The 12,971-nt window shown below is 47.2% G+C and overlaps 2 protein-coding genes across 6 annotated transcripts in view; one reads left to right on the plus strand and one right to left on the minus strand.

The window, feature by feature from the left end:
• The window catches only part of Atp8b4 (ATPase phospholipid transporting 8B4 (putative)), a 142,443-nt gene extending 132,179 nt beyond the window's left edge, over nucleotides 1–10,264 (plus strand). For all 4 annotated transcript variants that reach the window (XM_069988390.1, XM_069988392.1, XM_069988391.1 and 1 more), the window contains 3 exons: nucleotides 2,268–2,406; nucleotides 5,057–5,187; nucleotides 8,576–10,264. In XM_069988390.1, the coding sequence (XP_069844491.1) occupies nucleotides 2,268–2,406; nucleotides 5,057–5,187; nucleotides 8,576–8,857 (552 nt within the window). In that variant the 3' untranslated portion in view covers nucleotides 8,858–10,264. The remainder of the gene's footprint in view (nucleotides 1–2,267; nucleotides 2,407–5,056; nucleotides 5,188–8,575) is intronic.
• A 39-nt stretch (nucleotides 10,265–10,303) lies between these two features.
• Nucleotides 10,304–12,971, minus strand: part of LOC138804124 (tRNA-uridine aminocarboxypropyltransferase 1-like) — a 132,071-nt gene continuing 129,403 nt past the window's right edge. For both annotated transcript variants that reach the window (XM_069988400.1, XM_069988399.1), the window contains exons 10-11: nucleotides 12,221–12,373; nucleotides 10,304–10,376 (exon numbers count right to left, since the gene is read on the minus strand). The gene's annotated coding sequence lies outside the window, so the exon portion shown is untranslated. The remainder of the gene's footprint in view (nucleotides 10,377–12,220; nucleotides 12,374–12,971) is intronic.

Raw genomic sequence — 12,971 nt, forward strand, 5'->3', positions numbered from 1 at the left:
ACATACGTACGTACTGTGACATCATTTTGTGGTTTCAACAGATTCCCCTTCAAGGCTGGGCCTGATTCTTGGGGTTCTGAAAGATGATTTGAAAATTAGTAGCAGAAATAAAAGGCCAGCTGGGAGGAAAAATAAATTTTGAAAACATTCTTCCAAGCAGTCCCTGGCATTGTGTACTATATCAGTAAGGTAATAGATTATCTGAGAATTTCGTAAGTATAACATATGACAGGCACAAAAGGTGTTTAGTACATTGTTCTCCGTTCTTCACAATTAATGTATCTTTAAAAAAAAACAAAACTACTATTGATATTCCTATATTCTTAACTTTTTTCTCTTCCCTTTGCTTGTCCATAAGTTATTTTCAGGCCAAGCCCCACTTTTTTGCTGCTTCTTCTTTTTTTCATATTAAAAAAAAAAAAACTGTAGTCAAAAGAGCCTTGCTTCTTGAGCTGACCTTGAACCTTAATCCTGAGCTTCTGATCATTGATTCCCAGCCTCCTAATGATAGACATGTCACTGCTGTCTACCACTGTAGCAGATCTGATGCTAGATTCATTCTCTTTCCTTTGTAAATAATATATTCTATCCAAAAGTGCTATGTTCTTTATTCTTAGTTTTCAAATGTTACCGGGATATACCTTTTTTTTTCAATTAGCCTAGGATTTAGGGGGCTCTTTCTATCTGGAAGTCTATGCTATTTTCACAAAGCAGTTTTCTTCTGTCACGTCTTTGTAAATGCTTTTCTTTTCTCTTTTTAAAACACTACTAATTGTATATGGGTTCCTGGATGTGACATTCATGAGTCTGAACATGGTTTTCTTTTGAGTTTTTGTTCCCTATTTTGAGATGATGTTTCCATTTGTTTGTTCCAGAATATTAACCCAGATCTCCAGTGACTGTTTTAGATTGGTTTTTCTATTAAATATTTAAAATGCAGAAATAGTGAGGAGGGGGTTTTCTTTTTGGTCTAACTGCCTCTCCTTAAGAGGTCTTATTCCATCTTGTTGCTATGGTGCTTGTCTGTCTCTTCCATTAGTTCTGCTTCCACAGGAGCCACCTGTTCCGAGAGTCCTTTTATGTAAGTCTGGATTTTTTTTCTTTGCCTTTTCTTCCCCTCTCCAGATCAGGCTATTGTTGTCCTTTGATGGTAATGAACTAACAGGTGGTGGAAGACAAGACTTGAAGATTTTGGTTGCCTTAGCAACCGAATGAACTAGAAAACCCACAGGTCTGGGCCAAGGCCTGGATGGCAGAGGCTGTTTTCAGGCCTTTTGCGGAAAGAAAAGGCTGTCCTTTTATAACCTTTTCAGTTCACATCCAAAGCTGCTGGCATGCCTCTTTCAACTGGGGCGACATTTTACAGGACTGTAAACTGCGAGCAGGATGGGATGTGTGCCTCTGCATGTGGAGCGGGCGGGCGGGCGGGCGGCGTTCACTCTGCGGGTAAGCCTGCTCTCCCAGGAAGATGAGATGGCCACGGTGGTGCATCAGCGCACCGAACTCCGCCAGAAGTACAGACCTTTACTGGGACTCCTTCAGACCTCTGAAACACAAATCACGAGAGCAGAGTCTCCTGGTCAAGGATTCACGTTTACCAGTACTTTCCTGGCATCTCTGAGCACACACCAGCCTTTCTTCTAGTTCTTTAGTTAGAAGCGCCTGTGAATGCGCTCTTACTCTCTTGAGTCTTTGAATTTTATGACAAGAAGATTGGGATTTTTCTCGGTTATGCTTCGAGTCTTGTAAAGAAAGGGTCATAAAAGTGAATTGGAATATGTGTGTAAAAGATTATGCATGTGTAAAAATGGCCATGTGGGTGTTTAGGTACAAACTTGGGCTTGTTTGCTGCCATAATTTTTTTTTTTCCCAGTAGAAAACTTGAGAGCAATTTGGAAGGTGATTTCAAAACCATTCTCTCTCTCTCTCTTTCCCCTCTTACTTAACAAAGCTTAACATTTTATCTCCTGATCCTATCTCAACCTTGGATGATAGACTGGCCTTCAGATCCAAAGTCTGCTGTCTAACAGAAACATCAAGCTCAGTCACTCGTGTGTGTGTGTGTGTGTGTGTGTGTGTGTGTGTGTGTGTGTGTGTGTGTGTGTGTGTATGTGTGTGTGTGTTTTGGGGAGAGTGTGGAGGTGGCTGCAATTGGTCCAGCAGCTAAATAATCACCACCTGCTTGTCAGCAATTCTGAGGAAATAGCTCATAGTCAAATGAATCTCTCTCAATCCCAAAGGCCTCATTCATTTTACTTTATTTACAGATAGCCTTGGATACCAGTTACTGGACTGTCATTAATCACGTCTTCATCTGGGGCAGTGTTGCTACTTATTTCTCCATTTTATTTACAATGCACAGTAACAGCATCTTTGGAATCTTCCCAAACCACTTTCCGTTTGTCGGTAAGTGAATCCTCCTGTCTAGCAGGCCTAGCGTCGGGCTGCTGTTTGTCTTTATAACTCACTGTTCGGGGGCAGCTGCAAATGGCCGGTGACGCCTTCTCCAGGAGTTGGTGGGGCTGGGCGCCTGACGGCTTTCAGGAGATTAGTTTCTGTTATCCCATCAGATGCGGGAGAGCCACTGTGCTAGCAGCTCACAGGCTGTTGGTACAGCGCAGGCAGAGGGAATGGCTGTCTCCTTAGAAGCAAGAGGCATAGCATACACAGTGAAAAGTTTGTATAAGGTACAGAGGAGAAGAGGAAATCCTGAACTCTTGTTTTGACGTCACATCATTACCAACATATTTGCCAAAATTCAGAAATGATGTAAAAGTCAGAGCCTTCTACAAATTTCTGGACCTTAGTCCAAAAGTGGCTTTGTTTAGACAGACAAGGGTTCCAGGGTGCTTGGTCTCTGCCATGACTTAATGTCTTTACTTAGAACTGGGATGTTAATAGTACTTATTTTCATAGGAAATCTATGAAAACCAAATGAGATAAATCTATGAAAACCAAATGTGAAGTACTTAGCGTATCTTAACATTTCAGTGTTGACTGATGGTGATAATACAATTATTTGAGAAATGTTGCTTGCTTAAACCAGTTAGTGAAGAAAGACTGAGCATTAGATTGGTAGCAAAGGACCTTTCGAAGTCTCTTAAAGCCTTGAATTCTATTTGTTCTACAAAGAATGTACACCTGGTATATAAAGTGAGTACACTGCATTGCAGTCCGCATCTCAAAATGGTTCTCAGCAAGACATCCAGAACTTCCATAAGAAGTCTGTGAATAAAAACGTTCTCAGAAGTTTAGTAAGGGGTGGAGGTGAGCAAGAAACAGGCTTCCTGACTTTTCTCAACCAAGTAGCAAGAAGAGATTGACTCAGGTAAAATGAGCTGTGAATCCACTACTTGGGTGACTCAGTCTAGAAAATCATTCTTAGAAGACTAAACTATGGTAGAGCCAACTGTGAGAGAGGGCATTTTCATCGACGCCAAGGTACCTAAAATTCTGTTTCCCATTCCATGCACACAAACACTTAAGAACATTGTTTCTTGATCCTGGAAGTCTTTAGATTGTACCACTCTTGCTCAATATGTAATGTTAATACTTTGTTTACCGAAAGATTCCAACCACGTAGAGACATGTTGGTCGTGGATAAGAATACGCCAATTAGGAAAGAAAGAGACTAAAAATATTTTTTAACGTTTTGTTTTATTTACTTATTTGGGAGTTGCCAAATTTGAAAGTTCAGTGTATTATTGACTAGAATACTTCCAGAACTAAGAGAACATTCTCCCCGTGCATAATGGGGCTGGAATGCCTCGGCTGGACAAAGCCGATTGTGCGGAGACCACTCTTTTGCCGAAGCACATGCCATTCCAGGAACTAATTACTGAGCTCCAATGAGGCTGTACCAAAGTTAGATCAACAATGGGGTGGGGTGGGGGGGAGCAGAGGAAGAAAATCCCTTCCCTAGTAACCAACAAGTATTAGTGGGGTTTCAAACTTCTTCCCACCGCCTCCCCGCTTCCCCCCAGCCTGGCTGAAGGGTAATCAGCTTCAAGGAGCTCCAAAAAGAAATTTTTTTTCTTTTTTTCGTTTTTGAGTCCAGTCATGGCTGATGGTAACTAGAATCAGCTACTCTATGGTAGACACGCGTATATTCTCCAAAGCCAGAAAAGACAGACACACCAGCCACCAACCAGCTGCCCTCATTCCCTCACCCCACTTCCCCAACGCTGTTCATTCTTGAGCGCTGATCCAGGAGTCCTGGCTAGCTGCAGGTAGGTATCAAGAGATGTCCCTAGACAATGGACAGGGACCGAAGTCTATTTGGCTGATATTTAAGCAGTTCGTATCTTCCTGCAGAATTTGTCTGTCTGGCTTCCTGAGCCAGCTTCTTGACTTCCTGTACTCTCCCGAATTTGATAGGAAGAGCAAGTCAAGAAACTGGCTTCACGCTTGGCGGTGCCATGGTTGATGGCAGCGCCTCCCATCTAGCCAGGCAAACCCCAAAGAGGCAGCAAGTTCCAGGTGTTCTGAGGCTATTGCTTGGAATTTCAAAGGTTGACACTCTAGTAGCACTTACCTTTTACGACAAACCAATCAACCAGACCCCCATTTGCCACTGTGCCCACCTGAGGAGCATTTACGAGGGAGTTTTGTTGTTGTTATTGTAAAGGTGATGTGCAGAAGGGTTACAGTTACATTAGTCAGGTAATGAGTACATTTCTTTTTGGACCATGTCACCCCTTCCCTTGGCCTCTTTCAGTTTTTCCCTCCCCCCGCCCCGGTCCCCCACAAGTTACCTGCTTCATTTCCCACAGGGTGCAGCGAGTACGACTGCTGCATTCTGATATGATCATTTTCATGGAAGAATCCAGAAAGGTAAATGTGCTTTAAAAAGAAAAAAGAATACTGAGCTTCTGGGCAAGGCTGGATCGTAGAAGGCTTGGCTCAGAACACTTCAGCTCACCACCGCTGAACATCCTACAGGCCAGGACAGCACCCAGCTTGAACAGTAGCGCAAGCCTTGTTTCATGAAATACCTCGCAATAGGTTAACGATGTAGTTCTATTTATCAACACGGTGTATTTCTTTCGCCATGCAGGAAACGCACGGCAGTGTCTGAGCCAGAAGTACATTTGGCTGGTGATCCTCTTGGCCACAGTGGTCTCCGTCATGCCAGTGGTGGCATTCAGGTTTCTCAAGATGGAGTTATACCCCACGCTGAGCGACCAGGTATGTGCCCGGAGGGCGGAGCTGCACCTGCGCTCCCCCGTGACTGCAAGGCCCAGAGGCGGCACCTTGGCACATCATACAGAGCCTCCCGACGACAACTCCCCCGTTGTCAAGTGACAAAGCCAGTGTGTGCATGGATGTAGGAGTTGGGAGTCTGCTCTTTTCACCCAGTACCGGCTCCATGGACTGTGGCTATCATAGGTCCTGTATGCTCTCTCCACCCCCACCCCGGCTTCCTCCCCCCTTCTCTCTCATGTACCCCTCTGCCCATCCTTCTCCCCGCCCCCTACTCTCCCCTCTCTATGCCCACCCTCTCCTCTTTATCCTCTCCCCCTCCTCCCCCCCACCCCACTTGCTTATGCTCTCCTCCACTCCACCCTCCTCCTCCTACTCTCCCGACTTTCTCTTCCCTTCCTCCCATCTTTTTTTTCCTCTCCTCTTTCTTCCTCTCCCCCTCTACTTCTCACCTTTTCCCCTCCTCCCTTCATCTCTCTCCCCTCTCCACCTTTCTTCCCCCCCTCTGTCCCTCTCTCCTCCCTTCTACCACTCCCCCTTCCTTCCTCTTCCCCCTTCCTTTCTATCCCTCCCCTTTCTCTTCCATCCCTTCCTCTCTCCCCACCTCTCTCCCTTCTCTCCTCTTTACCTTTCTCCTTCCTCCTCTCTCCCTCTTCCCCACTCCACCCCTCCCCCACCTTTCTCTTCCTGCTCTTCTTCCTCCCCCATTATCTACCTCTTCCCGCTCTTCTTTCCTCCTCTCCTCCCCTTCTTCCTTACTCTCTTTTCCCTCCCCCCTCCCTCCCATCTCTCCCCCATTTCACCCCTCCCCACCTTTCTCTTCCCTCCCCTCTTCCTCTCCTCCCCCTTCCTCTCTCTATCCCTCCTCACCTTTCTCCTCCATTCTTCCTTCCTCTCCTTCCCCCCTCCCTCCATGCCCCTCTACCTCTCCCTCCCCTCTCTAGGCCCCCCTTCTCTCCCACTCTCCCCACCTTTCTCATCCCTTCCCCTCTACTTCTCCTCCTTGTTCCTCTTCCCTTCACTCCCTCTCCAGGCCCCCCTCTGTCCCTCTCTCCTCCCTTCTACCACTCCCCCCTTTCTTCCTCTCCCTCTCCTTTCTCTTCCATCCCTTCCTCTCCCCGCCTGTATCTCCCTTTCCCCTTCTCTCATCTCTTTCTACCTTTCCCCAGTTTTCCTTTCCTCCCCCTCTTCCCACCTCTCTCCCTCCTCCTCTCTCCCTCTTCCCCACTCCACCCCTCCCCCACCTTTCTCTTCTCGCTCTTCTTCCTCCTCCCATTATCTACCTCTTCCTACTTTTCTTTCCTCCCCTTCTTCCTTACTCTCTTCTCTCTTCCTCCTCACATCTCTCTCTCCCCCATTTCACCTCCTCCACCTTTCTCTTCCCTCCCTTCCTCTCTCCCCACCTTTCTCCCTCTTTCCCCCACTCCAACCCTCCCCCAATCTTTCTCTTCCCTTCCTCTCCATCCCAACCTGTCCTCCCCCTCTTCCCTTCATCTCTCTTCCCCCACTCCACCCCCACCTTTCTCTTCCCTCCCCTCTTCCCCCTTCCTCTATCCCTCCTCACCACCTTTCTCTTCCCTCCCCTCTTCCCCCTTCCTCTCTCCTCTATCCCTCCTCACCTTTCTCCTCCATTCTTCCTTCCTCTCCTTCCCCCCTCCCTCCATGCCCCTTTCCTACTCTCTCCCCTCTCTAGGCCCCCCTTCTATCCCACTCTCCCCACCTTTCTCTTCCCTCCCCCTCTACTTCTCCTCCTTGTTCCTCTTCCCTTCTCTCCCTCTCCAGGCCCCCTTCTGTCCCTCTCTCCTCCCTTCTACCACTCCCCCTTTCTTCCTCTCCCTCTCCTTTCTCTTCCATCCCTTCCTCTCCCCACCTGTATCTCCCTTTCCCCTTCTCTCATCTCTTTCTACCTTTCCCCAGTTTTCCTTTCCTCCCCCTCTTCCCACCTCTCTCCCTTCTCTCCTCTTTACCTTTCTCCCTCCTCCTCTCCCTCTTCCCCACTCCACCCCTCCCCACCTTTTTCTTCCAGTCTTCCTCCCCCCATTATCTACCTCTTCCCACTTTTCTTTCCTCCCCCTCCCCCATCCTCTCTTCCCCTCCTCCCTCTCCCCACCTTTCTCCTTTTCCCCCATTCTACCCCTCCCCCAACCTTTCTCTTCCCTTCCTCTCCATCCCCACCAACCTCTCCATCCCCACCAACCTCTCCTCCTCCCTTTATCCCTCTCCCCCCACTCCACCCCTCCCACCTTTCTCTTCCCTCCCCTCCATTCTTCCTTCCTCTCCTTCCCCCCTCCCTCCATGCCCCTCTCCTACTCCCCTCTCTAGGCCCCCTTCTATCCCACTCTCCCCACCTTTCTCTTCCCTCCCCCTCTACTTCCCCTCCTTTGTTCCTCTTCCCTTCTCTCCCTCTCCTTCCTCCAACCTACTCACTCCCCTCCCCCCTCCCTGCCTCTCTTCCCTCCCTTTCTCCCTCCATCTCTCTCCCTCCCCTTCCTCCCTCCTCCCTTCATCTCCCCCCACATCTTTCTCTTCCCTCCCCTTTTCCTTGTTATCTCCCTCTCCCACTTCTTCCCCTCTCTCCCTCTTCCCTCCCTTCTTCTCTCCCTCTTCCCTCCCTTCTTCTCTCCCTCTTCCCTCTGTCCCCCTACTCTCTTCTCATCTTCTCTTCTTTATGCTCTCCCCTCCCTGTCATTTCTCTCTCATGCACCCATGCTGTTTCCCTCTCTCCTCCTTCCTTTTTTCTCTTCTCCTCCATCTCCCTCTCCCCCTTTAGCCTGAGGGCCTTAAGCTCTGCTCAGCTGTCTTGCTCACGGTTGAGAGGTTGATACTCTAGGTTGAGAGGTTGATACTCTACCACTTAAGCGATGCCTCCAGTCTGAAATTCTGCTGGTGAACAGGAGATGGAAGTCTTGCAGACTTTTTGTTCTGGACTGGCCTCCTGAGTAGCTAGGATTACCATCATGAGCTGCCAACTTCAGTTACTGATGACTCCTGGGTCCCGAGACCCTCGACCAGAGAAAACTGTTGGGAGAGAATGGTCCTAAGAACGTTTGTGTTGCGCCTGGATGGTGATGTTAGAAAACCTTTCTGTATGAAAAGTATGTTCCTAGCCAGCAAGAGGCCTTGAGTTCTAGTCCCACCTCCGGAGTGCGGGAATGCTCCTCTATAATCAAGTTGTATGAGCTGCAGACACCGTGGAATTCTACCCAAATATTTTGTGTTTGGTAGTTTGTCAGTAGGAATAAAAACGGATTAGAGCCTAGGGGGAAAACGTTCTGATTTCTAGTCACGACTTCCGGGTGTAGTGAAGGTGAGTGTCCTGTCATGGCTGGTGTGGTTTCCTCGGCTCACCCCTCCCTGGTCTCCTCCTTTCCAGATCCGCCATTGGCAGAAGGCACAAAGGAAGACCAGGCCTCCAAGGAGCCGAAGACCTCAGACCCGCAGGTTGAGCTCAAGAAGATCTGGCTACGCCTTCGCTCACCAAGAAGGCTACGGAGAGCTGATCACATCTGGAAAAAATATGCGTGCTAAAGCCCCACCCCCAACATCAGGGCTGGAAAACATGACTGATAGTAGCCCTAGCCGGATGGAAAATGTATGGAAGAAAACCACAGACGCAGCGAGCGGCTTTGGTCAGGATATACCAGTGAAACTGTGAATCCAGATGAACTGGGAACCAGAGTTGTCTTTTCCCTTCCCCTGGAGCTCAGCTTCAGCGGCTGGAGGACCAGGTGCCGATATCTGTCAGGTAGAGCTGGGCTCCACAGGCAGCCAGGACAGGTGGCCGCTCTCCACTTTGTGATTTGGTGGAACAAAGCCTCCCACTACAAGTGTGGACTTTTACCAACCTAGACTCCAAGTGATGCAAACCACCACCTGTGTCCATCTGCTTAGATACCACGGCACCTCAGGTGGATAAAAGGATGTGTAGCTGAACCTCCCAAAAAGCAACACTCATTGATAAAGACACTGTGTGTGTAGAGTAGCCTGTCCCCAGATGCTCGGGGTAAGCGCATGTGATGGTAGGTGTGTGCTACGGTACTGTCAAGAGACTTCACAGCCACATGCCATTCTAGCTTGCAACCTGTCTGTACAGCCAGGGACAAACTGCTTGCCTACTTGAAGAACAAAAAGACCTATTGGTCTTCTTTTTCTGTCAGTCTAGGGATACAACAGACTAAGCATTTATACAGAAGTATAGGCTGCTAATTTGGTTATTCAATTAGCTGTCAGACTCTGTCACAGAGGCTCTCTAGAAAATAATCTAAAATGTTTCAACTCTCCTTTATACCATCTCAGGAGTAATTTGTCCAGGACTGTTCCATTCAGGCCACATGGAATCAGCCGAGCATTAGAGTTTAACATGTAGTTGGGGCCCTGTACCCTTGGCTTGAAGAAGGCTGAAATTCAGAGTCACAGTTTTAAAGTCAGCCTGGGCAAAAACTTCTAAGATACTCTGTCTCCAAAATAACCAGCAAGAAACTGGGCTGGAGGTATGTCTCAGTGGTAGAGCATTAGGCTCAGCAAGTACAAAGCCCTTGAATTCAAATCCCAGAACTAGAAAAAACTAATAATAATGGGCTGGGAATGCGGCTGAGTGGTAGAGTGCTTGCCTAGCATACGTGAAGCCCTGGATTCCATTCCTCAGCACCACATACACAGAAAAAGCTGGAAGTGGCGCTGTGACTCGACTGGCAGAGTGCTAGCCTTGAGGTAAAAGCAGCACAGGGACAGTGCCCAGGCCCTGAGTTCAAGCCCCAGGACTGACAAAAAAAAAAAAAAAATTAACAGTAATGGTATTCCACATGGTCTATGGATACTTTCAACATTTCCAGTTTTTGCAACTTGATAAGTGAAATGAAGTCAGTTTTAACATAAATATAGTCACTTTGGATATCCCTGTCACATTTATAACTCAAGCACATCTACATTTGTAGCTGCTTTTTTTTGAGTCATTCTAGTCCAAATTTTTAGTGTCCTTGTGAGTTGACTAGTGAGTTTCTTGCAAAAGACTTTTAGGTGGATTTGTGTTCAAATCCCAGCTCCATCATTTCTTACCTTAAAAGCTGTCCAGGGAATGTGCCTTCTCCGTGATTCAGAGTTTTCCTCCATAAATGTACTTCCTACCTCATGGTTGTCAAAGCACAGATTCTCAAGCCGTTAAAAACATAACTCTCCTATGAGCACACAAGTTAGATTTCAGTTAATGCGTTCAGCATGGTACAGCAAGTTGAAGAGAACCTGGAGAACTGGAATCTCAGTCATCAGCAGAAAGCTTTGATGACATGAGATCGCTATGTGAAATTTACATCTGGTATCCTACAGGGAAACAAAAGTATAACCTGAGAAGAAAGCAAAAAAGCCAATCACCGTGCCTTATTTCTTTCCTCCAAATCAACCTTTTAGTTTTACATCTTCCTTAATCTGGTTGGTGTTGAGCTACTAGTTAAACAAAAAGCTTTTTCCCAATAGTACGCTGATCTTTGTAAACCAGCTTGGTGGATAAGAAACTAGCCTATTTATTGTAGGTCACAGTCTGTCTTTGGCTTTAATTTCTAAGCCTGGGACATATTTTTCCCCCTGTAAATGGATCCAAATGAGTTATGTATAAAACAGCCTAATCTAGTATTTTAACCACAGAAAAATGTTTCTACCTATTTCCTTTGCCTCTCCCTAAAAGCCTGCCCTTAAAGAAAAGTTATTTTCTAGTGTGTAACTTGTCATCAATTTTACTTGCTGTTTGTAATGTTCTTTGAGAAAAAGTTAGAAAACTTTCAGTAAATGTTTTGGCACTACTGGTGTTTGATGTTTTGTCTTTTCTCTATGGGGGATACATTGGGACAACTTTCTGTTACACTGATCTATGATTTCTTTTCTTCATACTGGAGGAAAATGTACGTCATTCTTAGGGTCACAGTCAAGCATGAAATGAACCAGTTGGAGCTATAATGGATGGGAAGATTAGAAATGGTCCAATTTTGCAAATTCGGTTCCAATTAAACAAGGCTATTTATCACAGATAATGTGTTTCTCTCACAATCACTCATACTATCAGTTTTCTTTGGTCCCATGAGACCCAAATAAGCTCACATGCCCAGAGAGAGATAATTCAATTCCAACTGCCAGGGATTACTTTGAACCTGAAGGTGCACAGTCTGAGGGGGTGGGTGGGGATGGAGAGACACTGGAGAATAAAATTGAATTTCATAAAATGGCATTGATTTTGGAAAAAAAAAACTCTCCCCTTTTCCCACTAGATTTAGGGCTCAAGTTCTGAACAATCATAGTCAACCACAAGTTGTATACCTAGGCGCGCTACCTTCATCTGCCTACAGATATACATAGCTATGAAGGCAAGAAAAGAGAGTGGGGGAAGGGGAAGGGGAGGGAGGGGAAAGAGGAGGGGAGGGGGGAGGGGACTGGAGAGGTGATGGGTGGGGAGAACAGGAGAAGGGAAGGGAATTGGGAGTTGAGAGGGGATTGGAGGGGGGAGGGGAGAATGGAGGTGAGGGAGGCAGGGCAAGGAATGAGAGGGGAGGTGGGTGGGAAGTGGAAAAGGGTGGGAAAAGAAGGGAGGGGAGGGGAAGGGAGAGGGAGGGGGAGGGGGAGGGGGCAAGGGGGAGGAGCGAAGGGGGAACAGGATGGTCATGGAGGGGAGAGGAGAGGGGCAGGGAGAGGAGAATCTCGTGTTTAAGCAGACATTCCACTACCTGAGCCAAGCCCCTGGGGCCCTGTTTGTTTTAGTGACTTCAGAGAGGGTCTTAGGTTTTTGCCCTGGATGCTCTCTTTGAGGCCAGGTCCTGAGCCCGTCTGGTCTGTGATACTCTTTCTATGGTGCTCTCTGAGCTCCTCACAGAAGACCATGGTGGCACTTCAGCGGCATCCAGTGAACAGACTCTGTTTCCTGCTAACAATTCACCACAGCATTTTCACTTCACCATCTTCACCACTGCTTTAAACCTCAACAGCAGAGGGACACTCATGCTCAGTAAGAAAAGGGACGTGTTAAGATCCTTCCTACCTTGTCCCTGGGCCTGGAGGAGGCTGTGGGCCCGCTGGTCGCAGCTCCTTGCAGGATTTAAGCAGGAACAACAGAGCTGGAGCAGTGGTCTTCAAAACCACAGTCCACTGTGCAGACTGTGCGCTTACTCTGAGTTCTTGTCTCTGAACAGCCCTGTGAAGCGATCGACACACCCGTGTTGAGCCCGGTTTTAGGAAGGGAATGTTGGGGCAGGGAGGGTGATTTGCTAGTATTGCAGGGAAGATCTGACACCAAATCTAGAGATTCTAAGCCCCACCCCTCCATCTATACCACGCTCTCCCCACACACCTTGTTTCCCCAGCAGTCTGTCTACAAAAATCCCCAAGCCTGCAGGTTTAGGGAAGAAGGGGGAATAAATGGAGAAATGTTTTGAAATGCATGTTTTGGGTGTTCTCTTTCCCTCTCAGAACACATAAAAAATGTCTTCCCTTCCTGGCCTTCACCATCCCTGAAGTTATATTTAACCACTGGAAAAACCTACATACCGAAAAGGCTATACTTACTGTTGTATAGGAATAAAGTACATCATTCTGTGCTGCAGTAAACAAAATGCCTAGAGATTGCTAGAATCTAATAATCCATTATGATTCAGAAACATTATTTTACCTGGGTTTTTTTTTTTTAAGCACATGGTTTAGTGGTGGAAGAATCCAGTCTGATGATGGCTTACAGACGCCATGATGGGATTTTGTGGGTCAGGGGTCAGATAACCACGTCGGGGGAGGGGGAG

Source organism: Dipodomys merriami, unplaced genomic scaffold, assembly GCF_024711535.1.
Source record: "Dipodomys merriami isolate MVZ:Mamm:240054 unplaced genomic scaffold, mDipMer1.0.p SCAF_357, whole genome shotgun sequence".
NCBI lineage: Eukaryota > Metazoa > Chordata > Mammalia > Rodentia > Heteromyidae > Dipodomys > Dipodomys merriami.